Here is a 22467-nt window from a genome sequence, read left to right on the forward strand (position 1 = left end):
TTCAGATTTTTCAAATATCAAATCAAACCAAACCAATAAAAGTCAGGTTTTTCAACTTCGGGTTTTCTCGATTTTTTCGGGTTGCTCGGGTTTTTCGGGTTTTTTTCCGGTAAAGTCTTCATACAAAATATATTACTTGTATTTCAATATATCTAATTAACATATTTTTAAGAAAATAACACAAAATGTGCATGAGAGATGATGTTGTACTAAAATATTGAACAAAAAATGTAATGAAATCGCATAAAATAAAATGATCATAATTTAAAAGTACTAAGTCATGCTATAATAAATACGGCTAATTTATAAGGCACATAGAAAATTATCATAATTTAAAAGTACTAAGTCATGCTAAAAATAAGTACGGCTAATAAATACTCCATTAATTACATGGCTTCATATTAAAGAAAAATAAAATTAAGTTATTTATTTTCATTGTATTTACAATATAAAACTAAAGAATAGATATCCAACATTATTGTCATTTCTAATGTTAGAATCGAATTTCTTTTGTTAGCATTAGTTGATTTGATTTTTGTTAGGTTTTATTTGAGTTACTAATATCTATGGGCTATAAAACCTATTGGACCATTCAAATTCTAATCCCAAGCTTGAAATAATATGTTAAAAGACAAAAAACTATCAAAAAGTTTAAGAAATATTTATAAATTACATTATAAATAAATATTTTTATGTATAAAATATTTTTGAAATTTTATACATGTAATATCCGGGTTGGTTTGATTCGGTTTGATTTTTTTAGTTAAAACCAAACCAACCCAAGAGTAGTCGGGTTTTCTTTTTAAAACCAAACCAAGTCAAGCCAAACCACTAGTCGGGTTTTTTTTATCGGTTTGGTTCAGATTATTGGTTTGGTGCGGTTTGTCGGTTTCCTTTGTACACCCTACTTGGAAGAATGTCCAAAGATGTGGGAAATTTCCCCTAAGTCTTTCTATTATAATTTCCCGATTTTCCAAAGTCAAAATATGACAAATAAATCCCTAATTTTTAGATTTCAGATTTACAAATCTGGCCATTTTTGCGCTTTTAGCAACTTTTCTCATTTCTTCAATTTGACATCTTTGTACTTAACAATTAGTACCTAATAGAAACTAAAATGTAAACTCAAAACTCAGAAATATCTAATCTTGGCCTAATGCCAAATGGGCAGTCATGTATATGCACACTTATGATATGCAAATTGAGAATCACCAGATACAGATCCATTAATTTTTTTGTGTAGTTATGTTGCATTTGACAAACACACACAGGGGCGGATGGAGCATTATAATTTGGGGTTCAATTGAACCCCAAACTTTCGATGCGGTGTACAAATTTATATGTAAAAATTTACTAAATTTAAAATAAATAGTAGATATGAACCCATAACTTTAGAAATATAATTGTTCAATGCTAAAAATATAAAAGGTTGAACCCCAAGAGTTTAAATCCTAGATCCGCTTCTGAACACACAAGTATTGTTTTTAGCAAGACTTTGTAAAAGTTGTGGCTGCCTATATGACACAATTCGTTTTGTAAATGTGGAATTCGATAATGCTTCGTTGGAAAGTTTTACTAAATAGATATATAAATATATACAAAAATTAAACCACTTTATAAATCATTTTAGATGGCATTGCTTGATAGCCTTGCATTTCGGAGCCTACGGGCCAAGCGCTACATTTTCGAAAGTTTGATCTGGGCTTGAGGCCCAACCTCGATAACTATTTTTATGATTTTTGAGCTTCATAGTATTTGAAACAGTGTTCTAAAAGGCAGTTTTGGGACTCGCCTCGGGGTTCGCCCTGGGGCGGGGCACTTTCAAAATTCCTTGAGGCTTAGTTCTGTGAGGCTTACGCCCTAAGCACCCGACTGTACGCTTAACACCCAACGCTCATGACTCGCCTAATAGTTCATACGTAAATTATGTGTCAAATTTCTTAGTTAACATTGTTGACCCTCATAATATTTTAGCAAATGAATGATGCTTAATAGTTTTGTTCATCTATGAAAATAAGAAGATTGAAAGGAACACAACTAACAAGTCATAATATTGCATATTTAGTATTTGAGAACACCGTGAGGGTGAATATCACTTAACATTTCTTTTAAAAATACACAGTCGAATTTTACATATTTACTTGTCATTAGTCTTCATGTTTTTGTCATGTGCCTCAAAATTATCATATTTTATTATTTTCAATTTGAAAATAATTTTATTTTTATTCATGGAGTGTTATTCTAATTATAAGACTGATAATTTATTAATTTTTTTCTTTTGGGGAGGTAAATTGCATAGTATAATAGTAATAGATTTTAAGAAATTGTGGTTTTTTTATTGTTTGAAAGCTAAAATGTTAGAGTTGATTTGCTTCTCATAATAGCTTTTATATCATCGCATTATTTATACTTATAAAACCATGTTAGAAGTTTTGTTTTCTATTAGTTTTTTTAATCATGTTTTAAATTTTTTAAAACTAATAATGTATTTTCTCATAATTTTTGAATTATTATACTATTTTACTACATTATAAATTATAAATTAAAAGATCCATGAGGCTTACGCCCCGTGCCCCGGGACTAAAACCTCGCCCTGTGCTAAGTAAAACACCCCGCCTCACGCCCCTGCCTTTTAAAACACTAATTTGAAATGTTGTTATGACCAAATGTTTAAAAAATAGAACTCGTCAAGATGAGTTGTAGTAATGCAGTTGATATATGTTATGTTAATACAATTTGAATTGTAGATTTTTAGTGTGATATCATTACAGTGATCTGTTCACTTATATCGACACCGGTTACAAAGGGTCTTACGCTATTTTCAGAGATATTTAGTTTATGTTCCAAATTGATGTTTACTTTATACGGTTTTCTAGCAGTGTCGATATGTGATATATAAACACAGTAATTTTTTCAAAAAGAATATTTACACACACCCATAATAAAGAGTATCTCTGTCACTAAAGTTAGGGGAAGATCTACTGTTAAAGTTATGGATTCGACATAATTCAGTAGCTTAATTTGAACCCAAGACTTGTAGTTGAATTAAAAATTATTCTTAATTATATAAATAATTAATTTAAAATGCAATACGCAAAAATAATTATAAATTTAGAATTCATAAACTTAAAATTCTTAATCCGTCTTTTACTTAAACTCAATAGGGATGTCCATGGAAGGAAAGGGACTTTTTAGTGCTTGCTTTAAAGGAGGTGGTGTGAACAAGAATGAGGTGGAGCATCTTAATCTTTTCCTAGTGAAACAGAATTGATGGTCCAAAAATTTATAAGTTGGAAATTTGTCTTGTCTTTTGGATGGCTGAATCATTGTCCAGGGCCTCTTATGCTTCTGGATAAAGAGTCCAGAATTGGATGGACTTAAATTAAGATCCAAATAAAAGATTTTTAGTGGTCTGAGTAGTACCATAACAATATTACTCCTTGTGAGACACTTTGGATAATAGTTATAACTACTATAAGAAGATAGTGACTTCATCAACACCAGCTGTCCAACAAGCCAAAGTGCACACATATCCGATTTTCAAATCATCATTTAAGCTATACTCGTGGTGCATATAACTTTATAAGTCTATTTAAATCGAAACAACTTTAGATATACGGTGTCTGAAGTTTTCATACATTTCGTATAGTTGAAGTTCAAACACATAAGGCTTAAATTTTGTTATTTTTGCCCGAACATCAATCATTTTTCCTAAGCTTGAGGCAATTCATGAACTTTAGCCATATGTTACTTTAGATACCGCATGCCTGAAGTTGTTCCGAAGTAGATTGACGTGTAAAAAGTTTTAAGAGTTAGGTACTCCCCCGTCTTAATTTAAGTGTTTCAATTTGACTAGGCACAGAGGTTAAGAAAATTAGGGAAACTTTTGAATCATGTGGTCTGGGTCGATTCCCTTTAAATCTGAGACTGAGGAATACAAGTTAAATCGCGATATCCAAATAGGGTAAACAGTTTGCAGTGGAAGAATCCTCAAAAGTCAAGAAATTTGTAAGATTAATCCCCCCTGTTCAGAAAGCAATTGATGAAAATGACTAGCCAAACGTGCAGATATTGAGGTTGTTAATTAAGCTTAAGGAGGTGTCTTATCAACTTTGCACTTATTGCAGGGAGGATATCCAACAGTGAAGGCCCTCACTGTTCCAACTATGCAAGCCTCTAATATTTGTTGCCGCTTTGAGATGAACAAAGTGAACAACATCATCCAGATATTCTGCTATTGGTGGGTCAATATCATCCACACTGTGCCTGTAATTGCTCTTCACTTCCTTTTTTGTCTCTCTGGGGAAGAAAAAGTTGTGCCCCTTTGGTGTTCTCAGAGGCAATTAATGTGCAATTTGAGAGCAATACGTCTATCAGTCTATGTAATACACAAACACTCCCCCCTCCCAAAATATAGCTCATTTCACACCCATTAATATATATATATATATATATATATATATATATATATATATATATATATATATATATAAAAGGTATAGTTTATTAAGTTACAAGGTATAGGTTATTAAGTTACTCCTATTTAGTAGATGCAGTTTCTTGATAACTAAGCAATATTAAAAAGAAATAGTTCTTTAATATAAAGGTATAGTTCAAAACAATTACTAATTTTTTTGTCATGAATTCCTAAAACGACACCCTGGGACAAAAAAAAATTCCTAAAGCGACACTTATTTTGGGACGGAGGGAGTAACTATAATGACGGTTTCAAGATTTGAATGTTGTGAGTTCAAATCTCGAATTATACCACAGCTCATTTTGATTAATTGAGTTTGATATATAGTAATCCCTGTGACTCAATTTATGTGGTACCTTTCAGTTTTCAAGGTTAAACTATGCAAAGTCTGATCAATATTTTAAAATGTATTTTTTCATTGCATTGACATGAGAAAAAATTACAATTTGTAGTGCTTTTCATGTTGTTTTTTAATACATAAATTTTAAGTTTAGACTATCGAGTTGGTCTAATCCAATTTAGCTTAAAAATTAATTAAATTGATTCTGAAAAATCAAAATGTGTTGTGTAAATTGAGACAAATGTAGTATTGTACTTATTTAGTGGACCATTTGAATATATATACATGCATGGTTCAAGTCAAAATTACTAAGTTCAAATGAACCCACGAGCTCTTGTTACTTGAAAAAACTTATATATGTTGAGACCATAGTCCATTTGTTCTCAGATATCTTCTTGATGGAAATTGACAGGAAATGTACAATTCCATAGACAGCAAATTTCAAATAAGTCCTTCAATATTTTGCAAAATAAAAAAAGAGGATAGGCGAATACTTGAATATGAATAGAAAGAATAAGTTGAATGAACATTTTTTGATTCATCTATCACTAGTATCTAATCATCCCAATTTCAATCAACCAACTCATGAGTAATTATTGAATAAACTATAAGATTGATAAATAAGAGTTTTAATACGTTATATAACTTCATTGAAACATGAGACTTAACAATAATTAAAAAATCACTTCTCTTTTGATCATTTCTTAATAAAAATATTCTCAAAGATTTTATGATTCTTCATCCTGCCAAGCAATCAAACGAATCAGAGAATAACTGTATGTAGTAGACACTAGTTGGTAAGACATACTTCTTCAGTTGCAGGTAGCGATATTTTTTTAAACCGTTAATGATATTTTTTAAAAAATTAATAATAATTTAATTTAAACTTCTCATTTACTCTCAATGAGCAATGACAAACTTTATAAAAAACACAAATTTTATATTTTAAATGTGAATCCCCTATAAAGTGGGATTTAATGTCAATCCCTTAAAAAGTGGGATTTTTAAGGTGATATATAGTGATATTTGAAAATTTAAAAATAGATTAAATAAATAAATTAAAAGTGATTACATGATGAAAAATAAATATTCCAATGCTATATTGAGTTAACTGATGATGTTTCCATAGGACATGCCATGCATATTTTTCAAAAACTTACTCGAATATAATTTTTAAATGGAAGTATAAATATTGCAAATTCCTGCTGTTTATTGAAAATAGAGTACATGTTGAGACCATAGTCACTTTGTCCTTAGATTTTGTTTCATATATAGATGGAAGTTGTCAGCAATTGTACAAATCCCCAAAGACCGTACAGCCTTTTAAAAAGATCCAATTCACACGTATAAAATACTAGCCTAAGTTCCATTTTGCAAGATAAAATAAAAGGATGGACAGACAATTTCAATATCAATAGAAAGAATAAATCAAATGAAAAGTTTTTTATTCATCTATCATTATAGGCAGATAATATCAACAAAAACAAAGTGACAAACACAAAACAAATTGACTCATCATCTGTAATATCTACATTATTTCCCAATTGTGATTAACCAATTTCTTGAGTAACTTTTAGATAAACTATAAACTAATAAGAGATGCATCGCCTAACTTCGATCATGACATGAAATTTAAAAAAACCAAATTCAGATCCAAAAATCATTGCTATGATCGTTTTTCTAAATTATATTGAATTGTATGGAATTCATTTCATTTTAAAGCAAATGAATACCTTATAAAACTTTTTCTCAGAGATTATAGGATCCTTCATCCTGCAAAGCAATCAAGACGAGCCAGAGAATAACCGTCTGTAGGAAATATGAGTTGTTGAAACATATTTCAGCATATGTAGCAATATTTCTATTTTAGCTTATTCTAAAATGAATAACAACTATCTAGTTTCAAAAGTTTTATAACCACACAAATGTTATGACATGTTATAAGACAAATATAAACTTTAATGTCTACGCTTCTTTCTCGAACGGGTAAAATCCATGAACAAACACTTTTTGCCCTGGATTTGAAAAATAACCATTACCATGGAGTTTCACTTGAGTCATAAAGAAAGAGTCATAAAATGCCACGCGGAGCGTGTCGCGAGATATATCGCTCTCAAACTTTTTCTAGTAAGGCTAATGCAACAGCCAGCGAGTGTGATGATGAACACGCGAGAAAAGGACAAAAATGGCCCCTTAACTATGATAGTAGGTTCAAAATAGTCCCTTAACTATGCACTTAACGATTTTAGTCCTTTAAGTTTGTTACAAGTTAATAAAAATGGTCCCTTAACTATGAGAGTAGGTTCAAAATAGTCCCTTAACTATGAACTTAACGGTTTTGGTCCTTTAAGTTTGTCATAAGTTGACAAAATGGTCCCTTAACTATGAGGGTTGGTTAAAAATAGTCCCTTAAGTATGCTTAACGGTTTGATAATGTCAGAAAATGGTGTCTCGAAACACAAAGACCGACGGACTCTATCGATTAAAACTGAGGGACTCCATCGACTAAATAAAATACACTAGACTTTAGAAATAAATTAGAAATAGCAGAAACTAAAAAAGTTGTCACTACAAAAAACAAGCAAAAAAAACGATGGACGGAAACCGATGGATAAAATCGAGGGACACTATTTTTTTTTTTAATTTTTATTGTTTTTTACGAAAACCAACGGAAGTCCATCGGTTATTTTTGAGGAAAAATGCGCGGAAACTATTTTTTTTTTAAAAAAGAACCACTACACTGGATTTTACTTAGCGAATGGACTCCCTCGATTTTAATCGACAGAATCCGTCGGTCTTTGTGCTCCTAGACACTATTTTTTGACATTATCAAGTCTGTAGGTTTTTCCTCAGTTTTTTCCTATAACCGACTAACGTCCGTCGGTTTTGTCCCGAGTTATTTGACCGATCTAGAGTTCTCACTAATTTTTCTCTTTTTTTCATAGTTCTCGTCAAATCTAACAAATAGAGTTCGATGAATATTTTATCGAGACTAAAACTGTCAACTTATGGCAAACTTAAAGGACCAAAAACCGTTAAGTGCATAGTTAAGGGACTATTTTGAACCTACTCTCATAGTTAAGGGACCATTTTTGTTAACTTGTAACAAACTTAAAGGACTAAAACCGTTAAGTGCATAGTAAAGGGACTATTTTGAACCTACTATCATAGTTAAGGGACCATTTTTGTCCTTTTCTCATGAACACGCTATGCTCTAAGATAGCTAAGTTATTTACTTTGTAGAAAGAGATGATGTAGAAATTGTGTTGTGCTTAATTTATAAAATTCTATAATCAATAGCACCGGTCTACTATTTAACTTAGCCTGCCTCTCCCATGACTTCTCGTACCAACCAACCCAAAATCAGGTGTTATTTCTACTTTTAAAACTTCGAATACAATCAAACTATACCACATAAATTGAAATGTAGGACAACACCACCACCACCAATCAGAGGCGGATTTAGGATTTGAAGGTGGCGGGTGCCACAATTTCCTTCAATGTACATCTTGTTAGGAACGTGTATTTGGGTCAGGTCCATCTCTTTTGAGTTTTCGGGTCAACTTAATAGGACATTTTTTATTTGTAAATATGAAAATTACATCTCTAAAATCAAGAAACGAACATAATTAGCATCTTAAACAAGGAATCACACCCATTAACAACAAAAGTAAAATCAACATTTTTACCAAGGAACTTACATCTTTTATGTATATTAAAAATGAACTTGCACAAGTAAAATAACATCTTCAATAAGAGAATTACACCAATCAAAATAAGAAAAATTATAGAAAAACTCTTCAATAAGTAAATTACACCCCATACGTAAATGTAGAATTAGATAAACTATAAGTTCTAAAAAATAAATCATAAATTTCATGTTTTTTCTATGCCATGCTTACGAAATTTCCATCACAATTTAAGTAGTAAATTGATTTATATTGAATTTAACAATTATAAAAAAGCATAAATCTTTTATAATACACTCCATCTGTCCATTCTTATTTATCCATTATACTAAAATAGATGTCCACTTTTAATTGTAAGTTGTATAGTTTGAAAACCCAAGGCATAAGTACCATTTTATACCTATTTTACCCCTATTATTAAGTACTCCAATTCATTTCTCATTTTATTTATTGCTTATTAAGAGTATGTCTAGTCAAATATAGACAAGTAAACATGAACGAAGGGAGTAACCAACAAAAGGAATTATAAAAAAATTGAATTTTGATCTCAATCCAAAATTCTTATCCAGACTCACAGATTTGAGATTAAGAGAAATGCTTAATTTAAGGGATTTTGAAGTTTCTATTTTGTGTGTTCTCACTAGAGATCACAGATAAAATAATAGAATAGAGGAAAGAAAATATAAATAAAAAAAAAAGATAAATAGAAAATTGAGAGAGCCGAAAAGGAAAATGACCGGTACAAAGGAATTAAAAAGCACAAAGAAAAAGGGGAATCGGAAAATGTTTAAGATAGATTCAAACTTGTGTCTACTAGCCATGACACCTTTGATTAATTTGCGACTGGGCGTTGCAGAATCAAATATTTAATCTAATTTAAACAAATTGCAACATAGGTATATAAAAAATGCATCAATTTAGGGGGTGCCATGCCCCCCCCACCCCCCACCCTAAAGGGTGGATTCCGCCCTGTAATAACATACTAAGTGTAATTCTGTGAGTGGAGTTTGAAAAAGATAGAGTGTACGGAAACCTTAACCCTACTTCAAGGAGGTAGAGAGGCTGTCTCCGGGAGACCTTCGGCTAGAACACAGCAAAGCAAAGAATAAATTGAAATTTACCGAACAATAAAATAATATTTTACAGTAACTAAACTAGAATGACGAAGTAAATTTCACTATCACTATACATATATAATATTTGAACTCTTTTGTTTTTTTCAAAAAAGTAGAGTACGTGGGGAAGTTTCAACTTGAAAAGAACTGAAGAAAGAGTCTCGAGTTCCAGCCTTTCTCTCCTCCACCATCAACTGTCGGATCGTGTGTTTTCTTGTTTCTTTGTTTTGTTTATTAGTTCAATGTCAACAATCTTATTCATTGTCTTTTTTAATATCATTTTCTTAATTTTTGTGTCATTTGATATGCGTGCATATCGCATAAATAATTAGGTATATTGGAAAAGACGCAGACAAGTGAACAAATTTAGGTGAAAGGACAACATATACTATGGAGTATGGAGAAGTGACATTGTTTTTTTCTTGAAAAAGACAGTAAGATAAAGTTAAAAATAAAGCTCCTGGAATCCAGTAAAAAAAGCAGGAAACTAGGCAAGGCAAAGCAAAGTGGTTCGTGAGCTCCAAGTATTATTATATTTATCTTTAGTAAGTTTAGTGTGCTTTCTCTAAAGTAAATGGAAGTAACTGTTTTCACTAAAGTGCCATGCAGACATAATCGCACATTCTCGTTTACAGGAAGGAAAAAATAGTTGAAAATTGTAGTTTTGAGAAAAGAAACGGTTAAAATGTCAAAATTGATTCAAGTGTATGGTAGAGAAAGAGACAGCCCGGTGCACAAAACCGGCGCTATACGAGTGCTTCAGAGAGAAGGAATGAACCACATCCGGTTTATCGTATATCATCTTACATTGCAATTTTTCAAGTGACTGTTTCATGACTTCTTTGAATAAGCCATCTTCCTATCAAGGTTAAGGAGTCAACTGAGCATCTCAGCGGCGGGATTGAATATCCGGATCGAATCAGAGTTTACGCCGCCCGCCCTAATCTCCAAGTCACACTGCGACACTTTTACTATTGAAAATGTTACAGAAGTTTAGATCCGAGAGCTTTGTTCAAGTGGTAAATATTTGAGGGACTTCGTGACTTAGGTTATGGGTTAGAATCCAGCGCTATGCGAATTAAGGTCGGTATTTAAATGAAGAAGAAACTGGAATGAACCCATTATTCCCGAGTTTTGAAGGATGCAGCTGATCCTAAAGATTGGCCCCAAATAAATTTCTCGATCATAATTCAAACTCGTTTTTGATAGACTCACTAAGGAGATAATATGAAGATATCGGAAAAAGATTAAGATTGGACTTGGTTTCATAAAAGAAAGAACAAAGGAGGATAATGATGGACTAACATGCTTTAAATTAATTTGACAACTTGATAGAGAGCAGAGAAAAAATTCCAAATTTGCAGACATGTTCACGAAGTACATGACTTAATATTCAAATGATATAAGCAATAATTCTAGTGAGGAGCCTTAACACAAATAGGAGAAATCATCATTTGAGCTACCAATAATTTGATAATTACTCCAAAATTATCAATGAATCATCACTTACTACTCTTTTGAAATAATAAATGTGTACTTATTATAAATATCTATATCCTTTAAACGTATTCGACTATATGTCTAGCTCAAGTTATGTGCAAGTTATGTGCATGTTATGTGTACTTATTATAAATATCTATATCCTTTAAACGTATTCGACTATATGTCTAGCTCAAGTTATGTGCAAGGGGAATAAATAGCCACTTTTCAGTCGTTGCAATTGAAAAATGAAGTTTCAAAAGTGAAACTCCCGGATATCGTTATGAGTTTCACTTGTAGAATTTGAAACTTCTAGTTAATTTTTAAAGACAGGACCGAAAAGTAGTCAATCTATAGGCGCTATTTTTATGCACATAAGTCACTATCCGCGATAGAAAGTATAAATCCAATAGGGGGTGGAAAATAGTAGATACCGGCTGAAGTAGTCGAGATGCGTCAAAACTGGCCCGAGCACCACCGTTATCCCAAAAAAACAAAAGAAAGGGGAGTGGAAAATGAGACTAAAAGAAGTATTATAAGAATGTATAACAACATAAACAATTTTCCCCTTTATGATTTGGGATCATTTAAAATATGCCTAATATCATCAAACATTTGTAGCCATTTTTTAAAAGAAAAAGTGACACCACCATCCTCTTTAAAATGGCCCTCTTCACCAGCATTTGCTCTCAAAACTCAAACTTACACTTCCAAAGACTCACAAAAACATAGTAGTAAAAATCACCATGGAAAATGCAGAAATTCTTTGTTCGTGTGACACTGTAGAAGAAGATTACATAGACATGGAAGTTAGTCCAAATTCAAACTTATTTTCTCAATTCAAAAACTCCCCTTCTCAAGCTAGAGAATTTGAATTCCAAATGTTTCCTAATTGTATTGATAAAGATACAACAACTTCACCAGCTGATGAACTATTCCATAATGGTAAACTCCTCCCACTCCACCTCCCTTTTGGTACAACACAAATGGTAGAGAAATTACTTCAAAATCCTAATAAACCTGTTTATGGAACCCGAAAAAACGATGTTTTTGATGAGTCTTTTAGTACCCCTTTATTCACAACAACTACTAATACTCCTACGAGTAACACTCCGTTTGAATCCTGCAATATCTCTCCCGTTGAGTCCTGTCAAATTAGCAGGGAACTCAATCCGGAAGAATACATGTTCGAATATTCAGCAGAAGAAACTAACGTATTTCCAGCAGACGACGAACATGCAAAAAAGTCATGGATGAGAAAACTCAAGCAAATAAAGACTTCCTCTTTTGGCTCGAAAATTAAGTCTTCCCGGGCTTATCTTAAGTCTTTCTTTTCTAAATCTGGTTGCTCGAACGAGTTTGCTTCAAAAAACATCGACAAAGGGCCTTTCCCAATAGCTAAAGAAGCTAGGAAAGAGCCATTTGGGCAAATTCAGAGATGTGGTGCAAATTCAAAAGGGATCAAAAAAGAAAATGATCGCGATCAAGATATGAGAGGTCGACATAGAAGGTCATTCTCAGGAGCTATTAAGAGATTTTCAACAGCTAAATCATGTTCGGCTTCATTTTCATCGTCTACTTCTGGCTCCTCATCAGCTTCAAGCTCGAATAATTCGAATGAATTTCAAGAGATGCACTTCTTCAAGAGAAGCAGCAGTGCATATTCAGAGATAGAGAACTCAATTCAAGCAGCAATTGCTCATTGCAAAAATTCTCAGCAGCAGTTCAATTCAAGAAAGACAATAAGTGATATTGGAGTTTGTTCATTGTCAGCTTCTGAAGAGATCAATGAAGAACAAGAAAGACCTGGACTCTGCAGGGGATAAATTATTTCCTTTTTTTCCTGTCACTGTTTCTTCTTTTACTATAAGGTCTGGTGGAAGAAGTAGAAATGGACAAACTTTTAAATTATCTTGTTATATGATACTTCTTTCTTTCACAGTTTTTGTGTAATAAGCCTCCATATAGATTAGCAATTCTCACAATGTGACCATAAAAATTGCTAGTACTTCCAAAGCTCAACTTTGTTAGAAAATTTTTGACAAATGCCAAATTCTAGTACATTATTCTACCAGTTACTTGCTACTTCCATCAGTACAGGTACCGGTAACTTTGTCTATTAAGATTTAGACAATTGGAAGAAATCACATAATTCTTTTTGTCTTTGCTAAAATTTGAACCCTAAATGAACTACTTCATGCAAAGAGTCAATTTGAACCCTGAATGAACTACTTCATGCAAAGAGTCATTATCTTGATCATTTACATATGAAATAAAAAAATATTTTGTCATTACGAAGCTATGTTGCTCGAACTCTTCGAAAATACCATCATATGTGTCGGATCCTCCAAAAGCTGTCCATTTTTGGGGAATCCGACATGAGTGTGGCAGCATTTTTAGAGAGTTTGAGCAGCCTAACCAAGAAGTGCAGGGATATGGATGAGATTATGAGATTCCTTCATATTTAATCAAAGGTCTTGATTTGAGTTCAAGAAATGGAGAAGATCGGAGCAAGAAGCTTCCCCTTTTAAAAGGCCCTACTGGCGCCAATTCGAATTAGTTAGTCCAATAAATTTTGAATACTTTGAATACTGAATGATTGAAAAAAAAAAGTACTCTTAATAAGAACTATCTTGCCTTTTTTTTTTTTTTTTTTTTGGTTCCATTAATGGAGGGGGAACTTGAACCCCCAATATGAAGGTAAAGAATCTGACTAATAAAGAGCTATTTTGAGCATAATGCAAAAATAAAATACAGTGTCGTGGTTGTATTTGTCTTTTGACTGCTACAGATTTTTTTTTAATATTAGAAAACTTCAACCTTAAGTTTTAACTAATAAATTGCTAGTGCTATTAGTTTAATGTGTAAATTAATGAAGCTAATGATGATTTTATTTAGAAAAAGAATCTATGCAGGCAGAAGAAAGATAGTGGCTTAATGGTCCTCAAAGTACATCAATAATTATTTGAAATATAATACTCCCTCCGTTTTAATTTATATGAACTCATTTGACTGGCACGACATTTAAGAAAGAGGGAAGACTTTTGAAACTTGTGGTTCAAAATAAGCCTTGAAAATTTGTGTGGTTGCAAATAATTCATAAAGTGAATTTGTTTTTAAATTAAAAAAGAGATCATTCATTTTGACATGGACTAAAAAAGAAATATGTTCAAACAAATTGAAACTGAGGGAGTACGTGATTCCCTTTATACTGGGTCACTTTACTTAATTGCTTTCTGTTTTAACCCAAACTCAAAGATCCAAACCATTAGTAAGTGACTTTTTTGGTTAAAAAAAATGTTTGGTGACATTTTTCTGATACTGAGGAATAGTTCTGATTCTTTGTTATGAAAACAAATTGTTTAGTGACACTCTATGATATTCACACAAAGTTGAATAATTTATTTATTACCAAAAATAATTTAATAATTTTCGTGCAATAAATAAAAATTGAATGATCATCTATGGATTATGAGTATAACAACATTTTGTTTAATACATATTATTTCATACTATCACAGACTCATGATAGCAAATCTTTTTGCTTAGTGAAGGGAAATGTCCGACTCATGATAGAATAATAAAATATTACATTGTGAGGTCATTCTAATCAAATCAAGGAAATTAAATACCGAAAAGAATCATCAAATTTGATTGCAAAGTCCACTTGTGTGTCACTCAAGAATAGCTTAGTCATCTCACTTTAAAGCTAAATAAATTGTTCCAATAGAAAAAAGCTTGAGGAGGACTTCTTTTTAATTACATAATGAAGGAATAGGGAAGGGCGGAAGGCAGCAGAAAGAGAAAAGGGAATGACGGTAGTAAAAAAATTATTGATACCGGTGTTTACATTAAATCATACTACTTTATCTACTTTATCATGGTTAAATCAAAAACTAAAGTTAAAAATGTATTAATTGACTATAATTTAACAATAAGAATATGTGAACACATGTATCATGTATTCATTGAGTAGATATAACTACGAGTGCAATGAGTTTTTACTATGGGGGAGAAGGGTACAGTGATAGTTGAATCCGTATATATTGTGCAGGAAACTTGTCGAATCCTATAGATTCCCGTAGTTCTAGTTGAGTTTCCTCATTGTTTTCCAAGACATTTCCTTCTAAGTCATTCGGAATTATTCCATATAAATTTGGAGTGCAATGTTGTTCTTGTTCACTCTTCTCATAGTCGAGTCAGTTCGTAACTATCCTTACTGAGAAAAACTAGTTCCAGAGGCATCTTCGATTCGTATAATTTGAATTTTGTCCACCATATTTTGATCTGCCTATTCTCCGATTCGTAATTCCTAGCAAATCCTTATAGCAATTTGCTTTAAACATAGAAAGTAAGGAAGACTATATTTTTTTGTTTTTAGATAACCGAGAAACGCAGGGAACCTGTAACGCACTATTCAAAACTAGGTGAGATAATGGGTTTGCCTTTTACCCTCATCCATTTAAATACCGAGCTTGTGTTTGCAGCAGAATTCAAACCTGTGACATGCACCTAATCCACACATCATGCTTTGCGCGCTTACCACTGGACCAAATCCTTGGGAGCAAGGAAGGCCAGATTTTCATAAACAACTTTCCTTGCACTATTAGGATAAAACAAAGGAAAAAACATAACCTTTTCATTTATTTCTGTCTGGCAGAAAAGAAATGTTGCTTTTTGGAGAAAAAGAAAAATCATCTTTTGAATTTCAAGTGGGTGTATCGAACCCTTAAACTAAGTGAGCCAGACAAAAAATAGACCCAAAACAAAACATTATTGAAAAGATTCATTGATGATGTTCAGCACTTAGGGATAAGTATAACTATATTACAAGAAACACTTTCACCCCACCAATTTCCCTCAGTGTTTAGAGAATCAAATATCAAAAAAGCTTACTAAAAGTTGTCGACTAAGTTCTTTTTTTTTTTTCTTCTGAAAATTTTCTTTTACTCAATATTTTTAGATCAAGCATCACCACTAGTTTCTAGATTTCATCATACTCATAAAAGCAAAGTAACATCTAAGAAATATTTGTAATATGATCCTTTCAATTACCAGAGGATCACATACTTTCATTTGAGAAATGGATCATCGGACCATGCACTGGTACTTTTGCGCTATATTGCTCAGACTTTTAAACAATACCGGCGGATACGTGTCGGATTCTCCAAAAGTAGTGTTCTTTCGGAGAATCCAACACGGGTGAACAACTTTTTGCAAGTGTTCGAGCAATATAGCTTTCACCCTAAGCATAGAAGCAAGTTTTCAACTTTTATTCTTTTGTCAGGGTGAAACGTCACCTACATGAGTCTCACAAAGCATTAACTAATGCAAAAAAAACCTCCCTCACACCCGATATTTGTATCAACACTGCCTTTGTGCGCATACATACATTATCACGTGCTTATTCATCTGGTGTAAACATTCATGTGTGTAATATTTTTCCAACTAACTCTGTAAAAGGGGACGACGGTACGTTGATGACCACTATAAATATAATCTATCTATGTGGAGTTCTCTCAATAATAGTGGAATGGACCTAAATCAGACAATGAATACATAAGATTATTATATAGCTGGCCTCAACTAGTTTGAGATTGAAGGAAAACTATTTTCTTAATGGTGAACTGAAAAAGGGGGTCTGGTTTGTTAAATTATGGAACTCCCTATTCAATATTTACATGCTATGAACGGAAATCATCAAAGATGTAGAATATCCAGCTACAGCCACTTCTTCCGGCCATTAAGGTATTTTAATGAAGAATCCTTCAAGTTCCCAAGCCACAGTCTGTATACTTCCAATGTCAAAACATTTTTTTTGGTTCGTGTCTCTAGAGCGTATCAAAGAGTTGCTATAAATATCATTTTACTAGTGTGCTCTCTAGTTCATCAAGCATTAGTACAATTTATTGGTACACATATCTATATTATTCCTTGTTTGTCTCAAGAAGTAGGACTATTAGATGAAAGAAAAAAGAACTACGGGCTCGAATCTCCCTCATTGTACTTTAGTAAATACCATACTGAGCAAGATGAAGAACAAGAATGACGAAAGTAAAAAAGATGTAATAAAACTAGCAGAAATAAAACTTCTTGGATGACAAAAATCCAAAAGTAATATACGTTAAATTTACAGATAGGAATTAGTGACTTGATCACCGAGTATGACTAGTAGCATATTAAGCTTTAGAACTCTTAGATCCAGTAGGTCGGATATCATTTTCCTAAAAAAAGCTTTAGATCTCTTAGGATAGTGGTTGTAGTTGAGATGCAAGGGGTAGATAAATAGTTTCCGTTCAACAGTAATATGCAGTCAACTAGCAGGCAGGAATGAAGTCACAAACCTTTGCCGCTCAGACAGGAATGATGCACACCAATAAACAAGAAAGCCATTCAAGAGGAGTGTGTTTGCCGATTTGAAAGTCATTCAAAGACCAGACGGCATCATTTTATTTCAAGATTTTTCTCCACCTTCAAATAAAAATCATGCATCAAGTTTTCTTTTAATGTGTGGCCAAAAAAAAAAAAAGGAGTTCAGAAAACAAAAATGTCAACAAAAACAAAACCCACTCTGGTAAGGAAAAAAAAAATTACCAGAAAGTGATGCAGGGGCTGGAATAGGTGACTGCAGGCTGATTACGATCTGCCACCAGCAGGTAGAGTGTTAGTGTACTGATATATCCTTGTGAGGTGGAGAAAAAAATTATGTACCTTTGTCTTCTCATTTCTTCCTATAAAGTCACACAACTTTTTCCCTTTGGTGAGCTCTTTTCCTGCCCATAAAAGTTGCACTGTATTTTCTTCAAGGAGCTGCAAGTCTGTAGAATCATATATTCATCCATGAGTGCTGATTGCTTTGAGTTTCATTTTAGAAAGCGTGTAGGCCAACTATCAAATGTAAAACATGATAAAGAATTGCAATATTCTCTTGTTCACTCGTAACATTTGCCCAGAGAATGAATTATGTTATAATCAAGTGGTTCAGAAGCTTTATACTATTAACACCGAATGCAGAACTGTGGGCTCGACAATAACTTCAATTACATACATATAGGTCGGAATATTTCATATTACAAAGCTATGAATTTGTCATAGTCAGAGTAGCTAGTATCCAAGTGTAACATGGAAACAAATTATTTTTAGTTCATATTACGAAGTCTCTGACAGAGCAATGTCATACCCTAACTAAACAATGTGCACATGTTATTGGATGTCAAGCAACAGATAAGTTATTTTATGAAAAAATCCAAACATATTGGAAAATAATTTAAAAGGTAGATGAAAGTTAGTATTGTTGAAGGTGCTTAACTCAGCAAACTAACAATTTCCATTACATTGGATGGTTAAGATTATGGAAACTCATGAAGAAATGAACTCTACCAGGCTGATCTAGTGGCTAAACCCAAAAAGAAGAAGGAACCAAAATACAAATACATTAGTATATATTAGTGCCAGTCAATTAAATGAGCACCTTTCATAAATATGTGGTGCAACATCACTTTATCATGTCACAAAAAAGATGCCAAGGAAGAAGGAACAACAACCCCAGGGAGCACGGTATCCCTAGATTATTCTTGTGGCTTAACTCCGAGCCTAGCATACTGCATTTTTCAAATGCGAAAAATAAATCTGCTTTCCTGAACACCCTGAAGACCATCTGAAGTTTTCTCTAACAAAGTTTTCCACCAATAGCTTTAAATTTGTACAAGCCTCAATATATCAAGAAAGTCAAAGACATTCAATCACCCAAGCAATATGATCAATCAGGCTACAAAAGCATAACCTCTTTTGCATTACTCGAAACAGGAACAACAAACAAAAAATTCTTTTCAGATAAGTAAACTGGTATCCCGAAAATGTTTTGTTACACTGATGCAATTTCTAAGATCTTAAGAGGGGAATGAAAGAAAATAAAGAAAGAACATACTCTTCCACAATAAGCCAAAGTGTTTGTGCTCGCATGAAACATCCAGATACTATATGTGCAAACTAATGAAATTCAGTATTCTGCTTAGACCACATACTTTGTCGTCAAACTGATTTTGGCACAAGAAACCTAATTTTCTCTTTCTGAACTGATTGTTAAAACCATATTTGCAGCGTCAAATGCCTCTCTTTAGAAGTATGAAGAACGATGGATTTGGCTATTAACAATAACATGCAGTCATGAAACTAGAATAACCACAGTTACTTAGTTTTCAAAAAAAGAAAAAAATCACAGTTACTTTATACACATAATATCTCAAAAATGAATGCTTTTCCTTAACTTCTATCTACTGAATGAAATTGATACACAAGAGGCTGAATAAGTGATTATGAACATACCTGACAAGAAATGCTGTAAATCGGAACTTGGTAATCCCATTACTGAATATGTTACCAAGAATTCCTTCTCAATGCTTCTTGTGTGATCTCTTAGTACATAAAGTGATAGAGGCTTGTTATGTATAACCTGGTCCTGTAATCCATTTCAACAGCATTATAAAAACTTTCCTTCAGAAAACATAGATCAACAGAAACTATCATACATTATTTGAACTCCAAATGCAAGGATGCAAAATTATCTTTTGCAAGACTCAAGTTTCTTCAACCTTAACATTCTTTTTATCCATTAGACAGTGTCGAGATTCGTAGACCAGGTCGACTGATTCGTTTTAAATTTATGATGTGAGGACGAATAAATTCATCTCATTGCAAAAACTCCTTTTGTTCCATAATAGTGTGACTAGAATACTAGATACATAGTCAAAGATGTTAATTTGACTTGTATATTTACATTAGTGGTCACAGAAAAGATATAAATTGGAGAAAACACCACATCTAATTGTAATTAATATTTCAATGAATTTGAATTTTTGAAAATGGTGAACGGATTATAACATATGATTGATGGAATCGAAGCCTTGGTGGATAGAATCACTTGCGTGGAAGGTAGCAGGTACTCGGTGCATTATTTAGTGAGTGTAAGCTGGGTGAACATCACCACATTATAAACAAAATTATCAGAATGTTGTCTTACATTTTTGAATATTCATATGAATAGTGCAGAGGAATAACTACTACGCCGCCCACAATAGCATAGTAAGTATTCGCTCACCTAAACCTAGAAGTTTCTCAAACTAAAAAATCACGACATTACTACACTAATAACATAAATAAGCATTATAGAGCAAATGTTAAAGCGATTACTTTTTTTGAGACTTAAATGGTAAAGCGATATGATAAACTAAAAAAATAAGACATCACTAATACTAATAATATACATAAGAATTTCAGACCAAATGTTAAAGCAATAATGAAACACATCGATACAGAAACAGACCTTTGAAGCATACGATGTAGCTTCGGAGAGGGCTCTAACCAGAGGCATCACTGTGTTGACAATTTCAACAGTTAAGCAAAAGTAATAGTAAAAATTTGAACTAATAATTATGATTATATATGAAATTATTAGCAGTTATGGACTGTAAAAATCTTTAGAATCGCCTTGAAGCTTAGCTCTATGAGGCTCAAATTTCATTAAATTTCCGAAGCGAATATAAACTGCTTCAACTAATCAATGATTTATTTCGACATTACTAGCATTGTGACTGTAAAAACCTGTACGATCGCCTTATCACTTCGAGAGATAACACTCGAGTTTCATCCGTTACTTTTCCAATTGAAAAACTATAACTACTTCAACTAATCAATGATTATTTCAACATTATTAGCATTTATGATTGTGAAAACTTTTAGAATTTCCTTGAAGCTTGGAGAGATAAGGCTCCAATTTCAACCGTAAGTTAAAACTACTTCAACTAATCAATGATTATTTCAACATTACAAGCATTAATGATTGTACAAATCCTTTAGGATCGCCTTGAAACTGATTAGAGAGATAAGGCTCGAATTTCAACTGTTAATATTCCGATGGAAAACTATAACTACTTTAGCTAATCAGTGATTATTTCGACATTATAAGGCTCGAATTTCAACTGTTAATATTCCGATGGAAAACTATAACTACTTTAGCTAATCAGTGATTATTTTGACATTATAAGGATCGAATTTAATTAATTTTCCTAAGTGAAAGCTATAAACTACTTCAACTAATCAATGATTATTTCGACATTACTAGGCATTATAAATGTTTATACTTAATACCTTTAGATACGCCTTGAAGCTTAGAGAGATAAGGCTCGAATTTCATTAATTTTCCGAAGCGAAAGCCAAAAAAAACTTTAAAATCACCTTGAAGTTTAGAGAGATAATTTCGAATTTCAAATGTTCATTTTCCAAACGAAAACTATAACTACTCCAAGTAAATAATGATTATTTCGACATTACTAGCATTTATGATTGTAGTTACCTTTAGGATCGCTTTGAAGCTTGGAGAAATGAGACTCGAATTTCAACTGTTAATTTTCCGAAGCAAAAGCTATAAACTACTTCAACTAATCAATTACTCACTACTTCGACATTATTAGCAATTATGATTATGAAAACCTTTAGAATCGCGTCGAATTTCAACTGTTAATTTTTCCAATCGAAAACTATAACTACTTCAAGTAAATAATGATTATTAGCATTTTGATTGTAGTTACCTTTAGGATCATTTTGAAGCTTGGAGAAATGAGGCTTGAATTTGAGGGAGAGGAACTGAATTTCAGATTGGAGATTGGCGATTTCGATAATGTGTTTAGCGATTTCATCAATTGTTGAAGTAGTTTCAGTGTCGTACAGAAACTCGCTATCAACGTGCTTCACATGTATGCGTACCATCTCGAAGCTTCCTAACTGACTCAACTCTTCTTATGCTCAATTTTGCTTCACTTTTTGGGTGGGGGACGAAAAAATGGAGCGAGTTTTTTCACTTTAGAAACGTTTTAATTTAAGGAAAATAGCATTTTAGTCCATGTGATAGGGAAATGAAGGGAGCTTTTTCATTTTAGAAAGGGAAAAGGGTCAAAATACACTTGTACTTTGGAAAAAGAGCTAAAAATATCTTCTCTTATAAATTTAGCTGAAAAATACTCTTTTCATCATTAAAGTTTTTAAATATATATCTCTCTTAACGGAAATTACCAAATTCTCTAAAATAATTCGATTTCATTTTTAAACCTGCTTCTTTATTTAACTCGACTCAATTAAATAATTACCCATACTATCCCCTTATTCCCCTCCAATTCTCTTTAAAAAAAAAATGAAATCGGGTTATTTTGGGGATTTGAGAATTTTCGTTAAAAAAAGAGTATATTTGAGAACTTTAATGACGGAAGGGGTAATTTTGAACCAAATTCATAATAGGGATATTTTTAGCTCTTTTCCCAATACAGGGCGTAATTTTTACTCTTTTAGAAAACGTTTTAATTTGAGGAAAATAGC

General features: G+C 32.4%; 2 protein-coding genes across 2 annotated transcripts; one reads left to right on the plus strand and one right to left on the minus strand.

Annotated features, from left to right (window-relative positions):
- The first annotated feature begins 11506 nt into the window (after positions 1–11506).
- LOC132640158 (probable membrane-associated kinase regulator 4) lies at positions 11507–17143 on the plus strand. Its single transcript, XM_060356627.1, has one exon. It carries the CDS (start codon positions 11847–11849, stop codon positions 12924–12926), a length of 1080 nt encoding a protein of 359 aa, XP_060212610.1. The 5' UTR covers positions 11507–11846; the 3' UTR covers positions 12927–17143.
- Positions 17144–17146: 3 nt separating this feature from the next.
- LOC132640159 (uncharacterized) lies at positions 17147–21963 on the minus strand. Its single transcript, XM_060356628.1, has 6 exons — positions 21687–21963; positions 20423–20472; positions 19426–19558; positions 17812–17918; positions 17695–17743; positions 17147–17571 (listed from the first exon to the last, which is right to left on the minus strand). Exons 1-6 carry the CDS (start codon positions 21862–21864, stop codon positions 17555–17557), a joined length of 534 nt encoding a protein of 177 aa, XP_060212611.1. The 5' UTR covers positions 21865–21963; the 3' UTR covers positions 17147–17554.
- Between the last annotated feature and the right edge of the window lie 504 nt (positions 21964–22467).

The sequence above is a fragment of the Lycium barbarum genome, chromosome 5, assembly GCF_019175385.1.
Source record: "Lycium barbarum isolate Lr01 chromosome 5, ASM1917538v2, whole genome shotgun sequence".
Taxonomy (NCBI): domain Eukaryota; kingdom Viridiplantae; phylum Streptophyta; class Magnoliopsida; order Solanales; family Solanaceae; genus Lycium; species Lycium barbarum.

Coding starts and splice junctions, on each gene's coding strand:
- LOC132640159 (XM_060356628.1), bottom strand. CDS start 21,864: ATGGTACGCATACATGTGAAGCACGTTGATAGCGAGTTTCTGTACGAC. Junction 19,559..20,422: donor CTACATCGTATGCTTCAAAG/GTCTGTTTCTGT, acceptor AATGGATTACAG/GACCAGGTTATACATAACAA. Junction 17,744..17,811: donor GAAGAAATGAGAAGACAAAG/GTACATAATTTT, acceptor TGCTGGTGGCAG/ATCGTAATCAGCCTGCAGTC.
- LOC132640158 (XM_060356627.1), top strand. CDS start 11,847: ATGGAAAATGCAGAAATTCTTTGTTCGTGTGACACTGTAGAAGAAGAT.